Genomic DNA, 16,081 nt, shown 5'->3' with positions numbered 1-16,081 from the left:
GACTTTATTCAGTGCATTGCAAAGACTTGTTTGTCTGATGAACTGAAACATAATAAATCAAGACACTGATTTTAATTTGGCAGTACAATCACATTTTTGAAAAAGTCCAAGACTTAATCATATTTATCAGTGTGCTTTTTTTCTTCCCCTTTTTCATCTTCCTATGTTTCCCAGGTATGCTGCCTGTGGTCAGTGTTGGGGTGAACCAGGTGGGGAGGTTGAACTTGGGGCGCCAAGTGGGCTCTCTGCAGTACTTTACGATATGTGGCCTGCAGGAGGGCTATGAACCTTTTGCTGTCAACATGAGCAGAGATCCAGCCCTGTGGATGAGTTGGAAACAGCCTCAGTTTACCTCCATACTGCCTGATGATCACAATTTACAGGTTAGTCTCTGCAGTTTATAGTCTTTGTTGTACCTGGTAGCTTGATTAATATGTCTTTTCAAGCATGTATGGTGTAAATACTGTAGGTACAGGCTCTATGGGACAGGCTCTATGGGACCCAGGTTTTTTTTATAGCACTGGTAATTGACAACACTGACCTTGATATCTTGTTCAAATCTTATTCAAGGTTACTAGAGTCAGTGGCTCAACTGATTCTTTATCCAGCCTGAGGATCTCCCAGCGGTTGTTTGCACACCATGGTGGAGGCAGTGAAATGGACTTTTACCGTCTCAGCATGTCCATTGAATGTGCTGCCATCCTCACCAGCCCTGCAGGAGGAATGTCTTCAGTGGCCTCCAACTCTCTCTCTCCAGGTTCAGATGATGTTACTTCATGTTAATGATAATATGCTTAAGTTGGCAACAGAGAGGACTCAAGAAGACGTAATAAAGGACCACAATAAGGTTTTGTTTGGTTTGCCAAGCTTAGACAGCAAATGAAATTACCCCTGATGCAGCATTAAAAAATACGGAGCCAATACTAGATGAGAATTGAGTGAAATAATTAGTGTGCGAGATCTGGGCAGCTGTTCTTTGCAGTTACCCAGATTATCCACTATCCAGATTACTTATATTTTACCATTATGACCTTGATGAGCTGTTCTGTTTAAGCTCCCCAGGGTCCTGCTATAATTAATTCCCGTTGTCCTTCTAGTAAGGAAAGAGCAGGAGGAGTTGGACTCTGACTTTGAAGTGCTGATGAAGTCAGCCCACAGCTTTGCTGGCTCAAGAGATGAGCTCAACCATAAGGATCATAACCATGACAAAACATCAAGATTGAAACAACGGTAGGTTGATATAAAATAGGGAAAATATGTAATGAAATGCAGTTATTTTTGAATATGAAGTGTGATAAGTTACTTTAGTTAGGATAATAATTTACTACTTATTAAGAAACCTGTGTCAGTTGACAAGTGTGGTTGTGAGTGAAGTTTCTTCAAATTAAATAACAGAAAACAGAAGAAATTAAGATTGTGAAAGAAACAAAGATAACAATTTGTGTATTTTCATATTAATCAATCAATCAATCAAATTTTATTTATAAAGCGCATTTCATACACAAGGTAAACTCAATGTGCTTCTCAACAAATAATCATAATTAAAAAAACTAACAACACAGTGCAAATGTAAAACAAGATACAGAAGTCCAATCAAACACACATGTGCACACACCTATACACAAACACAAACACACCTAACCAAGCACTGTCATAAAAAGAAAAGTTTTTAACCTGCTTTTAAAAGTGGCCACTGATGTGGCGCGACTATTTCAGGCAGGGTATTCCACCTGCGTGGGGCATAAACACAAAAAGCTGTCTCCCCTTCCTGAGTTTTTGTGTGAGGTATAACTAAATTTCTGCTGCCTGTGGAGCTGAGGGTTCTTGCTGGTGTGTAACTGATGAGCATGTCTGTTATGTACTGAGGTGCGAGGCCATTTAAAGCTTTGTAAACCAGGAGGAGGACTTTGAAATCAATTTTCGCCTGATGGGCAACCAGTGCAAAGATTTAAGAACGGGAGTGACGTGTTGATATTTTTTAGTTCCAGTGAGAATACGTGCGGCTGCCTTTTTGAATTAGTTGTAACCTGTGAATACTGGATTTTGGAAGGCCAGTGAAAAGGCCATTACAGTAATCTAATCTGCTTGTTATGAATGCGTGGATTATTTTTTCAGAATCGGATTGTGACAGGAAGCTTTTTAGTTTGGAAATATTTTTGAGATGATAGAATGCTGTTTTTGGAACGTGGTTGATATGAGTTTTGAAATCTAAATTACTGTCCATTATCATTCCCAGATTTCTTGCTGTAGATTTGCTCTCCAGAGACAGACAATTGAGATGTGCTGCAATTGTCTGTCTCTGAGCTTCTGCACCAAAAATAAGTATTTCTGTTTTGTCTTTGTTTAGTTGTAAAAAGTTTTCTGTCATCCAAAGGTTGATATCGTTTATACATTGAGTGAGGGGCTGTATGGGAGATAGATCATCAGGATATAGTGAAATGTAGAGTTGCGAATCATCAGCATAATTATGGTAATTAATGTTATGTTTCTGTATGACATATGAAAGTGGCAGCATGTAAAGATTAAAAAGCAGTGGACCAAGAATTGACCCTTGTGAGACCCCGCACATAATGCACGTATTAGCATTTTAAACACACTAACTTCTTTGTGTTTTTGTCTGGTAAGGTTCATGCTGAAAAGGACTAAACCAGGCCTTGTTAGCAGCAACTCGTCTGCAAGGCTCCTGGAAGATGTTGTAGTTGAAAAAGATAACTATGATCACCTTATCCAGAACTCCAGAGTAAGCGTTTCATTTTCTTCATCATTTCATCTCTTCATAACAAAAGATCAGCAGATTCATACAAAACATCAATGCTTACCATAATTTTGTGCTGTTATTTCTAAATAACTCATGGCATTGCACATGCTCTGTGTTTCTGCCCTTTGGTAGTAGATGTAATCAGCAGCCACATTGAAAACATTGCATGCAAAATTCAGTGACACCAACTGACCTCTCTATTTCAGTATTACTACTCCGTGAGGGTTCTTCCAGGTCAGGAGCCTTTTAATGTCTGGGTAGGCTGGATAACCTCAGATTTTCATCTGCATGACATGACTTTTGACCCTGACAATATCCACACTGTGACTGTCACCCTCGGAGATGACAGTGGCAAAGTCCAGGAAAGGTTAGTGCACACCAAATTTAAGTAGATGTCATTGATTGCTGCCATGATTATCCTTATTACACCATAATCCCAAACTATTTTAAGAAATTGCATCTACTGTATCACTGAAAAACTTGAAAAATGAGTTATTTGTGCCTTAAATTCACTGGTGCTTCTTTTGAGTTTCATCACGAATGAGCAACAAACTGCCTAATAATCATATTCCTATTCTCATGCACAGTGTGAAGCGATGTAACTGTTATGTAGTGTGTGCCGGAGTGGCCACAGGCCTCTCTCAGAGTCGGAGAAGTGCAGGACTGGAAATTGGCTGTTTAATTGACACAGCCACTGGGCTGCTCACCTTTACCTCCAGTGGGGTGGAGATGTCCACATTCTACCAAGTAGGTCATGCAGGGGGGGGGGAAATCCAGATTTGTTCATCCTAATGAGTATGTTCTCTCAATTATAATAAAATTGTTCTAATCTACATTTAATATACAATGGGGTCCACTAGTCTGAGACCACTTTCCCATATATTGAAATTAATTGAGTCGGACTTGGGAAAATAAATATTTAAAATAACCATACTGAGTAATGAGTAACATGTGGCATTGTATTATTAAACTTATGTACTGTTGTTATACAAAAATCAGGTGGAGGCCAGTGCAAAGCTGTTTCCTGCTGTTTTTGTCAAGCCCACCACCAGCAACATGTTTCAGTTTGAACTGGGAAGCGTTAAGGTAAATTAACCTTTCATTTTTAACCCTGCTAAAGACATTAGGAAATAGTTTGTGCTTTTACTACTATCTGTTGTGTTAATCAAAAATGTGGACAAATTGTTGTAAATAGATTGGATCAGTGATAAATTAGGCTGCAGTTTGGCAAATTTTGTGAACAGTTAAGTGTTGGGAAGTTTCTTCTCTGTGGAGTACTAATTTCTTATTTCTCTGTTATTTTTTTATTCAGGGTTTCAACTTGTTTTACTGTTTTAAAATGTTTAATGGTCTGTGGTGCATGTCCCCTGTATTTGTTGTCCTCTCGATCCAGAATGTGATGCCGCTGTCAGCTGGTTTGCTTCGCAGCCAAAGAAGGAACGATACTCCTCAGTGCCCTCCAAGGTTTCAGGTCCAGCATCTGCGCCCGGTTTCGTGGACCCGGGTACCGAGCAATACATTAAATGTGTCTGTAGATCGGCCAGATGAGCACCATGGCTGGAGGGTCCAATGCTTTGAGCCCGTTCAAGTCATGAGCCTTCAGATCCCTGATGAAAACAGGTCAGAGAGCAGAACAAATTATTGGAACTAGGCTTTCAGTTTTAAGTACACAGGTGGTGATGCAGGTTTTGCTCGTAATGTTGCTATCATCCACATTTTTCTTGTTCCACTGATATCTGCAAACACCAGGCAACATGCACATGTTTGCACTTGTATAGAATCATTAAACATTTAACAACAGACTGTAGTTGTGAAGGCTGACCTTTATTCAATGTTATTGTGCCAGGTTATCAATTAGAGTTTTAATTTGTTCTTGAGCAAGCAACAACACTTACATTAACTGAGTCCTTCCTTCTTGATGATGTGTTGACATCGTAGGTGTGTTGACATTTTGGAGCTGTCGGAACTTGATGACCTCTTGACCTTTCACCACCACACCCTCCTCCTCTACTCCTCTTTGTGCGCCCTTGGCAACACCAGAGTTTGCCATGTCATCTGCAGTCACGTGGATCAGTCCCAGGTCCTTCATGCCATTCAGAATCCCTATCTTCCTGGCCCACTCCGCTCTGCATTTTACCAGCTGCTTATTCAGGTGATTGTTTATTGGAATTCACGTTTTTCTTTGGGTTGCATTTATTGACTTTAGTCTTTGGAGAATAGATAAATTAATATTCTTGTTCTTTGTCTTTAGGTTTATCTCAGCAGCCATGCCACTGCTAGTCTAATGATGAGCGATGAATACATTGTACCTATGACAGAGCAGACTAGAAATGTCACCCTTTATCCCAGTCATGGTGGTAATGGGAGGAATGGACAACCTCTAGAAGGCTTCCCCAGCTGTAGTCTTAGTGTATCCCTTAAACCACAGATGCGTTTCTCCTGTCCTTGTTTTGTCAGGAGTGATGGGATGGCAGGTGATGTTGCAGTTGAAATAGACAGCCCAGAAATCCCTCTGGACATACTGAAGAACCTGACAGTGGAGATGCTGACTGCGGGAGTATGGGCTGTGGGTCAGGGTGTGAGGGACCCTGTGGGAGGCAGCACTGAGCTTCTGCTGGTTCCCCTAATTAGATTGTTCTACAATCTACTTGTAATGGGGGCACTGGGGGATGAGGAACTGGTTAAAGTTCTGAAACTGGTAGAACCTGGAGTCTTAAATGCCGAAATCCCTGAGGAGGAAGAAGAAGAGGCTAGTGATGATGAAGAAGAAGAAGGGCAAGGGGGCAGCAAAAAGGAAGATCACAGTCCTAAACAAGGACTTCTTCAAATGAAGCTTCCAGAAGCTGTCAAACTTGAGGTGAATAATTAAGTTGATTCCTTTGACATGTTTCTTTTTCTTCCATGTTGTATACCTTTGGATTAGTTTGAGATACTGTGTTTCTGTATTGCTTCTGTAAACAATTATAAAATAAATCATAATGGATTTAATATTAATATACTTTCCTCTGCAGCTGTGCCATCTGCTGTCCTACCTGTGTGATTGCCAGATGCGCCACAGGGTAGAAGCTGTGGTTGCCTTCTCTGACAACTTTGTGGGTCAGCTGCAGGAGAATCAACGTTTTCGCTACAATCAGGTCATGCAAGCACTCAACATGTCCGCTGCACTCACTGCCCGCAAAACCAAGGAGTTCCGGTCACCTCCACAGGAACAGGTTGAATAGCTGGAAATTAAATTATGAATGTTATTTAAGAGGATTAAGGTGTGAATACTGTTGTGGTTGTGTGGTGTGGTCTCTAATGTGTTCCAGGAGCTCTGTACTCCAGCAATATGTGTGTTGCATGATTTTTATTTTCTAATTTTAATGAATGGCATTTGTTAAAATATTGTCAATGCTGTTATATATAACCTGTCTTTAGATCAACATGCTGCTTAGCTTCAGAGAGGATATGCAGCAGCTGAGCTGTCCGTGTCCGGTAGAAATTCAACAGCCACTGCAAGACTTTCATCACCTCCTCAACACACACTGTGGTTGGAACACTGTTTATCTTTGACTGATTCATTATTAATCCCAGCTGAGGGAACAATGAAAAAGCTCTGAGAATGCACTTACCATGATTACCTCCGAGGACATCTCATCTTTTTTTGCTGTTACTGTGCAGGCATTGAATTGGACAGTGACTCAGAGGATGAAGAGGATGATGAGAAATCTGTAAAAGATCGACTTTTCAATCTTATAAGAAGAGTTCTTGGGCTGAAGATGGCAACTGTAGAGGTGGAGGAGTATAGGTCACAAAGTCTCAGTGAGTGCATCTACAGTATGTTGCAAAATCCTTTCTTTTTATATTTTGGATACAGTGCTTTTGAAAACTGTTGCATCCCATCACTATTGCAGGCCCATTAATTTAGCTGTACATGGGACCAGATGCAACCACTATTTGATTCAGGATCAATATTAAAAAACATAGCTTGGTTGTTACATGAAAAAAGTTGAGTTAATATATATACCAACCCAGATTATTTTAAGCACCAAGGAAGCATGTTTCCCATCCACCACTTTTCACCTCCTTGCTCTTCTGCAGAGTCCCTCAAAAAGCTGATCTCAAAGACAATGGTGCGCTGGGCTCAAGAGACTGAGATGGAGGACCCTGAACTGGTTAGAGCTATTTTCTCATTGCTGCACCGCCAGTATCAAGGCCTTGCTGGCCAAATGGCAGCTCCCCTCTGCAGAGCCTATACAATCAGCCAAGGTTCGGTGGAGGACACCATGGCTCTTTTGTCCTCCCTGGGCCAAATACGATCTCTCCTCAGTGTCCGCATGGGGAAAGAAGAGGAAAGGCTGATGATCAGAAGACTAGGGTAACTTAAATGGGTTGCTTTTTTCCACATTTTTCCACATTTTCCCACATATGTGAGCTTATCATTATGTCTGTGTGGTGGAGTATTCTTACATTTCTGTCTTTTTTTATTTACTGCTTTTACACAGAGACATTATGAACAATAAAGTTTTCTACCAGCACCCCAACCTAATGAGGGCATTGGGGATGCATGAGACAGTGATGGAGGTGATGGTCAATGTTCTTGGGGAAGGGGAATCAAAGGTGAGATAAATAAAACTTGTACTGAGCTTTTACTATTGATATTTTTTTCTAACTAAGAAAGCAGGTCATTAGCTGTTACTCAGTTGAGTCTAATAATTTTTCACTTGAATTATGCTAATGGTAATTCATAAGCAACATGTCAAAGTAAAGATAAAATCTAACCAAAGTTAAAATGATGTTTTCTTACTGATAAGTATCATTACATTGACAATACCTGCAAAGTACACACTCAGTTTATTTTTTGTAACAGATATGCATCGCCTCCTCACTTTTAGTTTTTTTTTGTATGCATGCATTAACTTGCTAGGAGATTTCCTTTCCGAAGATGGTGGCCAGTTGCTGTCGATTCCTGTGTTATTTTTGCCGCATCAGCCGTCACAATCAGGGAGCCCTGTTTGACCACCTCAGCTACCTTCTGGAAAACAGCAGTGTTGGACTTGGTACAGTAAATCTTATTCTTAACTTCCCTTTGTTGTCTGTCTGAGTGGTATACAAAGTAACAGAAACTCTTGTAGTTATACTGTACTGCATTACAAAACAACAGCTCTTCATTATACAGATTTCTCAAATCAACTGAATTATAATGTATAACCTAAAATTTATAACTAAATTATAACATAAGAGAAGTGTTGTTTTAACTCTGAGGCAGTTTTTGATGCCATAGTTTATAGTGCTGCTGTAAGGATTGTATCAAATTTCAAAATCTAACACTAAAGGTTTCACAAAACTATTTTAATTAGTGAGAATTTTTCACTGGATTGTTGTATTGGATAACACAGAAATGCCTGTTATTGTGTCTGACTATTTTACCCTTTGCTATGTCATTATTTTGCCCATAAGGAAATGGAAGGGGAAAAAACCCCTCTTGTTTGACCTATTCTTACTATACCATTTAATTTAAGATCCGAAAATAACCTTGTGGGGCTGTTCGGATCCTGTCCTCATGATAAGAAGCTCCAACAACCTGACATTATATAATTTATGAGTCGGTGCTCTATTTTATGCCTTCGTTCCTTAGCTTCACCGTCCATGCGTGGGGCCACTCCGCTGGATGTGGCAGCAGCCTCTGTTATGGATAATAATGAACTGGCCCTAGCACTGAGGGAACCTGACCTAGAGAAGGTAAGTTAATATTGAGTGCATTCCTCCAAGGCTCTGCTCTTAATAGTATCCATGATGTAATTTATACATCGATGAGCACTCTGCTCTGTAATTAACATGCTCTGCCACAGCATCATTTTTCAGTGTCACTCTCATTCTACTCATCTCATCAGTTTACATCTTCATGTATATATACACACGTGTTAACTACGCTCTATGAGACTCTATACAGTCTATGAAAATTTTGTTTTTATTTTCTCTGTGTACGTCCCACCTCTGCTATTAATGACTGTAATCTGATTATAGATTTGGGAGAAAGCAGTCTGCATTTGGATAGCTGTCTTTGTGTGATAAATATATTGACAATATCAGTCAGGATGCAGGTAACATTCAACAATACATGCAGTAGCTGTAGTGTCTAATGTCGCCGGCAGTATAATGAGCATCACACTGCATAATAAATGTCACCGTTTGCATAATTACAACTTGTTACCTGAAATCCAAATAGGACAAAACAGTCCAAGTATATATATTGGTTCAGGTTCTAAGAAAGGCATTATGTTAAGGCAATTCAGGTTCAGCCTGAAGGATAAATGCAATATGTTTGCTGTAACCATTATTTGGTGCTGTAATAACCCTGTTTCTGATAAACTAATCTATCCAGGTGGTGCAGTACCTTGCTGGCTGTGGTCTTCAGAGCTGCCCAAGGCTAGTGGCTAAAGGTTATCCTGATATTGGGTGGAACCCTGTGGAGGGCGAACGTTACCTGGATTTTCTACGTTTTGCTGTCTTCTGCAATGGTAACCTTTTAGTTCCATGCATAGACCCATTAAACTTATCCCGTTCAGAAGATATCCCGTCATAGCTTAAATTCCAAAATATCAACACTGGTGTTAATGCCAGTTGTTTAACACGCTGTAGAAATGCATTTTAATTTGACTGTTTGACTTTAATATGTAAACTTTACTGTCCTATTACAAATTTGATTCTTTTTTTCATTTATCTGCTTTTCTTTGTTAGTTTTCATTCAATCTCCACTTAAACTAAAAATGTGAGATCTTTAAGTTTTAATAATCAGTTATTTAACTTACTTTCTAAAAATGTATGTATGTATTTAGTTACGCTTTTCAACTTCTAACCAGTTCAAGGCATTTGTGGGACTCGTCATTTTAAACGACCAGTGTGTAGGTTTTAGTGGCATCTATCAGTGATGTTGCAGACTTCAACCAACTCAATACTTCTCCCCTCACCCTCTCCCTCTCCTTCCAGGCATGTAGGAGAACCTATGGTGGCCGTGAAACTTGCAAAAAAAACGAAAAGTCCTGTCTAGAGCCAGTGTTTGGTTTGTCCATTTTGAGCTACTATAGTAACATGGCAGGTTTATTAATGTTAATAATTTTGCACCTGACGAAGACCTTTCGGGGTCAAAACATTGTGTTGGTATGTAATTAAATCACGAGAGCGCATTATACAGTGTGTGGGTGTCTTCCTTTTTATTACAGCTGCAGTTATTTTCTCCCAGCACCTGTTAAATTAAGTTTAGATGTGCGTGCATATTCAGTTTTGGTTTATTAATGCTCCTTGTTAAATAAACCAATAAACAAAGAAAAAAAAAGTTAAGAAGGCAGAAGAGGGTGCATCACTTCATGCTCCCAATTAACCAAGCTATTAGTGATAGAGGTAATTAACTTGGAAGGGGGGGGGGGGGGGGGGGGGGGGGTTCTACTATTGATTTCCTTACTTTGAAGCAGTGCCCAGAAGGCATCAGTTCAAATTGTCCTTAAGGGTGTTGACAGTTCAGCCAAATGGCATTAGCTTTCTGTACCACATGTTTCTTAGTGATTTCAGTTGGACCTCATTCATATACAGCCTATGAGCTTTACATACATTAAACTATTTCATTATCATATTGATTCTCTTGGTCTCCTAGCAGCTTTAATTTCTTGACCGAAAAATTCAATAGGAATCTCTACCATTAAATATTTTCTCTGTTGGGATAAAAAATGGGTTATAAAACAAAAATGTGGCCCACACACGATCCACAACTTCACCCCGTCCACCAACGGTTTTTCTAATCTTCTGTGCATCCCTCAACCACAGGTGAGAGTGTAGAGGAGAATGCTTACGTGGTGCTGAGGTTGCTGATTCGTCGGCCTGAGTGTTTTGGTCCTGCCTTACGAGGTGATGGAGGACATGGTCTCTTAGCAGCCATGGAGGAAGCCATCAGGATCTCAGAGGACACTTCAATGGATGGACCATGCACCACCTACCAGTCCAACAGAACACTGTCAGTCAGAATTTATTATATGTTGAGTACTTTCAAGAGTTTTTGTGCATGTGCATATATTTGCGGCTGACATATAGTATAATGTCTTAGAAATTGATTCAATTCACCACTTTAATGCTGCTGCATGGACAATGAGTTTGATCCTGCAGTTTGAAAATTGGTTTGAAATTGTATTTGCCGCTTCTCTCTCCACACGTCTCATATGACAAAGCCATAGTGGCAGCACGTTGCGAAAGCCTATGCATGAAAAGTAGTATAATAAATATTATATTATTTTTGCCCTGTGGCAGGTTAGATTATAGATTGCAAGATTACAAACAGTTCAACGTTCAGTGCATATTTGTTAAATCTGTGCTGTAGGCTTAAAAAAAAGGTAAGATTTTCTGTTTCTGTCGTATCTCATTCTCATGAAAGTCTGTAAGCTTGTTGGTTGTGTATTAAAAGTTCACTAGCAAATGGGATCAAAGTTCATAATCATTAAACTTGCAATGTTTGCCATGTGGAGATTTAAGATTTTAATATAAATACTACGCTTTCTGTGCACAACATTTATTAATATCTTTTCAGTTGTTTATTTTAAATACAGACCCAGGGAAGTCACCTCCATGTAAAATAAACATTGTAATGCTGTAGATGTAAGCCTGTTAAGGAGTGTTTGTTATGTTTTATCAAAAACATTTTTCTGTCTGGGTAATAGGCTGTGTTTAGGGATATGCAGTCTTTTAATTCCGCTCAAAATCCTTTTGATGTTTTTTCAACAAACTTTTAATTTTTATGATTTTTTTGTGTAACAGAAATCTTGTCCAGGACAGTGATGATGACCTCATCCACATGGGGCACGCCATCATGACCTTCTATTCAGCTCTTATCGACTTGCTGGGGCGCTGTGCTCCAGAGATGCATGTGAGTGTTCTCTAAGCCTTCAGCATCCTTCCTGCATCAATATCCACTGATGTCTCCAACAATAAAGCTTAATGGATAAAGTCTTGCTGCTTCTTTTTATAGAATGAGCCGGAATAAGTCAAAAGTATGTCCATCAAAATTCTACTATCTTTGATGCTATTTACTGGATATTGAAAGAGTAATTGGCTGAATCCTGTCAGAAGTTGCCCTGCAGTGCCTATATATATCAGTATACACAAAACCTCAGACTAGCCCAGATTGGGGAATGGGGATTGTGTGCTGTCAGCATAAGGGTCTAAGGATTTTTGCCATTTAAAATTTACATTAATGAAATGCAAATATAATTAAACCTAAAAAAGCAAATTAAGAGAAGTACAGCACTTAAAAAAAATCAAAAAAAAAAAAAATCAGCAAAAGATAATACAGTTCTAGAAGAAAACAACTCAAAACTGTGTTTCTGTGAGACAAATTAGACTTGGATTGTGCAAAATGTGCTATAACCCTACATTTAAAACAATTATACCACTGTATCATTATATATGATTATGTATGAAGTTGCATACCACTGACTGATGTTTTTTTTCTAAATTGCTGCAGTTGATTCAAGGAGGTAAAGGAGAAGCTATCCGTATCCGGGCTATTTTGAGGTCGCTCATCCCTATTCAGGATCTTGAGGGAGTCATCAGCATCGCTTTTCAAATCCCTTCAGTGTCAAAAGGTCAGATCAGACTGTAGTGTCATATTACTCATTCAAACCATTGCACAAACACCTGGAGTGTCTGTTGTGGCTGCCTATTAAAGTCATTAAGATGACATTACTCATTAGGCATTAGAGGCCCAGTCTGTGATTTTGTGCAGCCACATTGTCCCTGTGACTCTAATGTCAAAGTTCTTGTTCCTGTTGATGGTGAAATGGTTGAGTTGGAGTAGCTGGCATGTGCAGCTGCATGCAGTTCACTGCCAGACCTATTATAGTCTCCATCTATGTCAACAACCCATGGCATAATATACAAAATACTTTGTAAATGTTTTTGCTTTTCTGCAGACTAATTTTAATTTTGTGTGTTCCCAGAATCTTTTTAAATGTTAAATGAGGACAAACCTTAATGCTGCTTTCTAGCTCTCCCTTTAATATTAGAGGGTTTTAACTGCACAGGGCATTAATACTGCATTAGTACAAGATATTATTCCGGTGCAGATAACCTGGGGAAACCTTGGTGCAACATGAAAACAAGACTCCCTTTTTCCCAGCTTTCAAGAACAACGAGCAAAACAAACAAGAGTATTCTACTAACAACATATAAGTGTTGAATGCACAATAAATCAATATGACTCTTAGTTGTAACATTGAATCTTTTTATTTGTTTTATTCAAGATGGTGTGGTGGTTGAGCCTGACCTGTCTACAGTGTTGTGCCCAGACCACAAGGCAGCTATGGTTCTCTTCCTGGACCGGGTGTATGGCATAGAGAACCAGAGTTTTCTTCTCCACCTTCTAGATGTCGGCTTTCTACCCGACCTTCAGGCAGCCGTCTCTCTTGACACTGTAAGGAGAGAAAATGTTAATTTGTTGCTGCAGTCACCTGCTGAAAAATTCAGTGTAACATTGCAGGAGTGACCTGTGACTTTGTATTAACACAAGCTGTAGCCCATCAACAATGACAAATATCCACTTCTGCCCACCCTGTCCCCTCAGTTTTTTTAGTTGTGTTTAAAATGGACTTTGTGACACACTTCATGGTCTGTTTTAATCTTTCTGCCAGCTTACTCTATCTTGTCTTCTTAGTTCAACTTAATTAATTGGACTCTGTGTAAGTGTAACCTCCCTTCTCATCACAGGCTGGCTTAGGATCAACTGACATGGCCTTGGCTCTCAACAGATACTTGTGTACAGCTGTGCTCCCCCTGCTCACCAAATGTTCAGCTCTATTCTCTGGTTTAGAGGACCATGCCTCGACGCTGGATTCTCTCATCCAGGCAATCTACTGCCTCTCCAAATCTCTAAGCTTGACCAAGGCTCAGAGAGACACTATTGAAGATTGTTTGTTGGCTGTGTGCAGGTAGCGTTTTAGTTGATATGGTAGAACAACCACCAGAATGAGGTCTTTGTCTCCACTAGACTAGACTATTATTGTTAAGAATCGTTTCTGTCTTCAGATAAATTGATTTTTCAGCAAGTCGCTGATAGATTATATATGTTATGGTACAGAGTTATTTTTGGTAGCCGCATCCTCTGTGGTCTGCTGATATTGATTTGCTAATTATTTGCACCATTAACTTTCATTGTCCTCTCTGTCATTTTGGTGTTGGATGAAATCACATGCTGAGACGAATAATGTGAAATTGCAACAAATCATTGTTAACTGATGCAGATACATCAGTCCACTCATTATATGGGATGAATCACTGTAAAGCCTGTTTTTGCCCCGTTTGGATATAATTGACCAAATTCAATCAAAATGTAACAAGTCAATTAACATCTTGCCCAAAGTATCTTCTTAATTGTGTTGTGTCATTCTTTGGAGACATGATAATCGGTCATTACATGAGTCATTGTGTGCGTATGTGTGTGTTGGTGGGTGTGGTGACTAATGATGCACTCATTGGTCTCCTTAGTAAACTCCAGCCATCTATGATGCAGCCTCTTCTTCGACGTCTTGTCTTTGATGTTCCCAATCTCACAGACCACAGCAAGATGCCACTAAAGGTAGCTACAGAAATTGCATTTTACTTTTGATGTGAATATATCAATAAGATGGATCATTTTAACATTGTTTACTGACTTTGATCATTACTTTTGTATACCAGCTCTTAACCAGTCACTACGAGCAGAGGTGGAAGTACTACTCGCTAACTGGAGGACAGGGGGACCAAGGCTTGGCCTCTGACGAGGAGCTCCAATTGTCTCGAAAGTTGTTTTGGGGGGTGTTTAAAGCCTTGGCAAAAAAGGTAAAACATATTGAACATCTGCATTAATGTACACATTACGTTCAGATAATTTGAAATTAGTATAACATTTTCCTACAGCACCGAAAACGTTACAGAGAGAGTACATGTTTCATATTTTGACAGTTTAATAATTGTGTAATCCTATCATTGATTCATTGCCTCCTTTTTTTTTCCCGCCCTCCCCAAAATCTATTTCAGGAGTAAGCGTGACCTAACAGCGAGTGTCCCTTAAGTGTACTTTTAGAAGGAACTGAGTTAATTTTTTATATCCTGGTATGAAACCTCCCATCCTCAAACAGACATAATCAGTAACTGAATATTCTTGCACTTCATCTGTAAGCATGCACCATTATATATCTGACAGTCTCTTACCTGACTGACTGAAGACATCAAAACATCAAATAACTAGGTTCATGAGGTCCTTCAGTTCCACATCAAACGGCTGCAGAAGCTGAGCCCATAGTCAGCATTGCTGAGTCGTGTAACTTCTTCAGAGAACATATTACATAGTATAACATACAGTATATGTGATGTAATCACACAATCACAAAATAATTTAATTCAAAAGTATAGTGTACATTGATAGCAATAGAGAAAAAATTGTATAGTACAAATATCTGGCTTTGTAATAATGGTTTGTTTTTCAAATTCATACACATGCACAGGACACACATTACAATTGCATTACTGTTGCAAAGCACGTGAAACCAGGCTTAATCAGTATCATACAATTGCAGAGCTTCAGTGTTGCATTGGAAGATGGAAGAAGTCTGATTCATGACCAGCTGTATACAAATGCAGATTTGAGTTGAACCAGGCTATTTCAGTGCATGTAAATGTATTATTCATTTTTCTGCTCCACCCAATTTCCACTAATAACCTAGCCACCTCTGTACTTATAAGCACAGTAACATCAATTTTGAAATTTCAGTGGGAAGGTGTATTGTGTCCAAATTGCACGTGTCTCATGTGTCTAAGAGAGAAAAACATACATGATTAGCAAAGTAATGTGTACATTAATGATGCACCATTCCTTCTTACAATCACTGTTTTCTTGTAAAATGTGAAGGATGATGGCAAACTTTTTGTTTATTTCTCCAAGTTCCACAGATAATAGGACAGGAGGATCAATGTAGCTTTGAAATCTCTTCAATAATCTCCAAACTTTGTTCTTTTGACTCTGTCTTACTGTGTCCCATGTTGTCTTTTTCTCTTGCTCCCCTCTTATTCCTCCCTTCCTACAGCCCTATGAGCCACAGTTATTTAAGCTGTGTGTCCAATGCCTGGCTGCCGTAGCCAAGGCCCTGCCTCCTGACCACATTGACCCAGGCTGTATTTCCCAGAAAGAGAGAAACATCTCCATGGACACAGACGGACACTTTGACCCCCAGCCTGTAGACACCTCCAAGTAAGACACAGACCATGGATCTTTATTGATTAAGGTTAAAAAATAGTACAGTTTGATTCTGGATGTCTTGAAGATGA

At 39.4% G+C, this 16,081-nt stretch overlaps 2 protein-coding genes across 2 annotated transcripts in view; both read left to right on the top strand.

Annotated features, from left to right (window-relative positions):
* Nucleotides 1-16,081, top strand: part of dnajc9 (DnaJ (Hsp40) homolog, subfamily C, member 9) — a 149,520-nt gene that overhangs the window by 86,762 nt on the left and 46,677 nt on the right. The window lies entirely within an intron of this gene.
* The window catches only part of ryr2b (ryanodine receptor 2b (cardiac)), a 63,445-nt gene that overhangs the window by 15,471 nt on the left and 31,893 nt on the right, over nt 1-16,081 (top strand). Inside the window, 26 exon segments of the mRNA XM_062431051.1 lie at nt 175-383; nt 571-757; nt 1,098-1,230; nt 2,626-2,740; nt 2,965-3,125; nt 3,346-3,505; nt 3,758-3,844; nt 4,152-4,378; nt 4,697-4,910; nt 5,010-5,615; nt 5,770-5,970; nt 6,176-6,287; nt 6,419-6,531; nt 6,784-7,115; nt 7,243-7,357; nt 7,665-7,797; nt 8,376-8,479; nt 9,123-9,258; nt 10,559-10,745; nt 11,540-11,648; nt 12,246-12,366; nt 13,024-13,193; nt 13,487-13,707; nt 14,264-14,354; nt 14,456-14,596; nt 15,841-16,004. Coding sequence (XP_062287035.1) covers nt 175-383; nt 571-757; nt 1,098-1,230; nt 2,626-2,740; nt 2,965-3,125; nt 3,346-3,505; nt 3,758-3,844; nt 4,152-4,378; nt 4,697-4,910; nt 5,010-5,615; nt 5,770-5,970; nt 6,176-6,287; nt 6,419-6,531; nt 6,784-7,115; nt 7,243-7,357; nt 7,665-7,797; nt 8,376-8,479; nt 9,123-9,258; nt 10,559-10,745; nt 11,540-11,648; nt 12,246-12,366; nt 13,024-13,193; nt 13,487-13,707; nt 14,264-14,354; nt 14,456-14,596; nt 15,841-16,004 — 4,549 coding nt within the window.

The sequence above is a fragment of the Scomber scombrus genome, chromosome 12 (genome assembly GCF_963691925.1).
Source record: "Scomber scombrus chromosome 12, fScoSco1.1, whole genome shotgun sequence".
In the NCBI taxonomy this organism is placed as follows: domain Eukaryota; kingdom Metazoa; phylum Chordata; class Actinopteri; order Scombriformes; family Scombridae; genus Scomber; species Scomber scombrus.
This window is presented reverse-complemented; position numbering and strand designations above follow the sequence as displayed.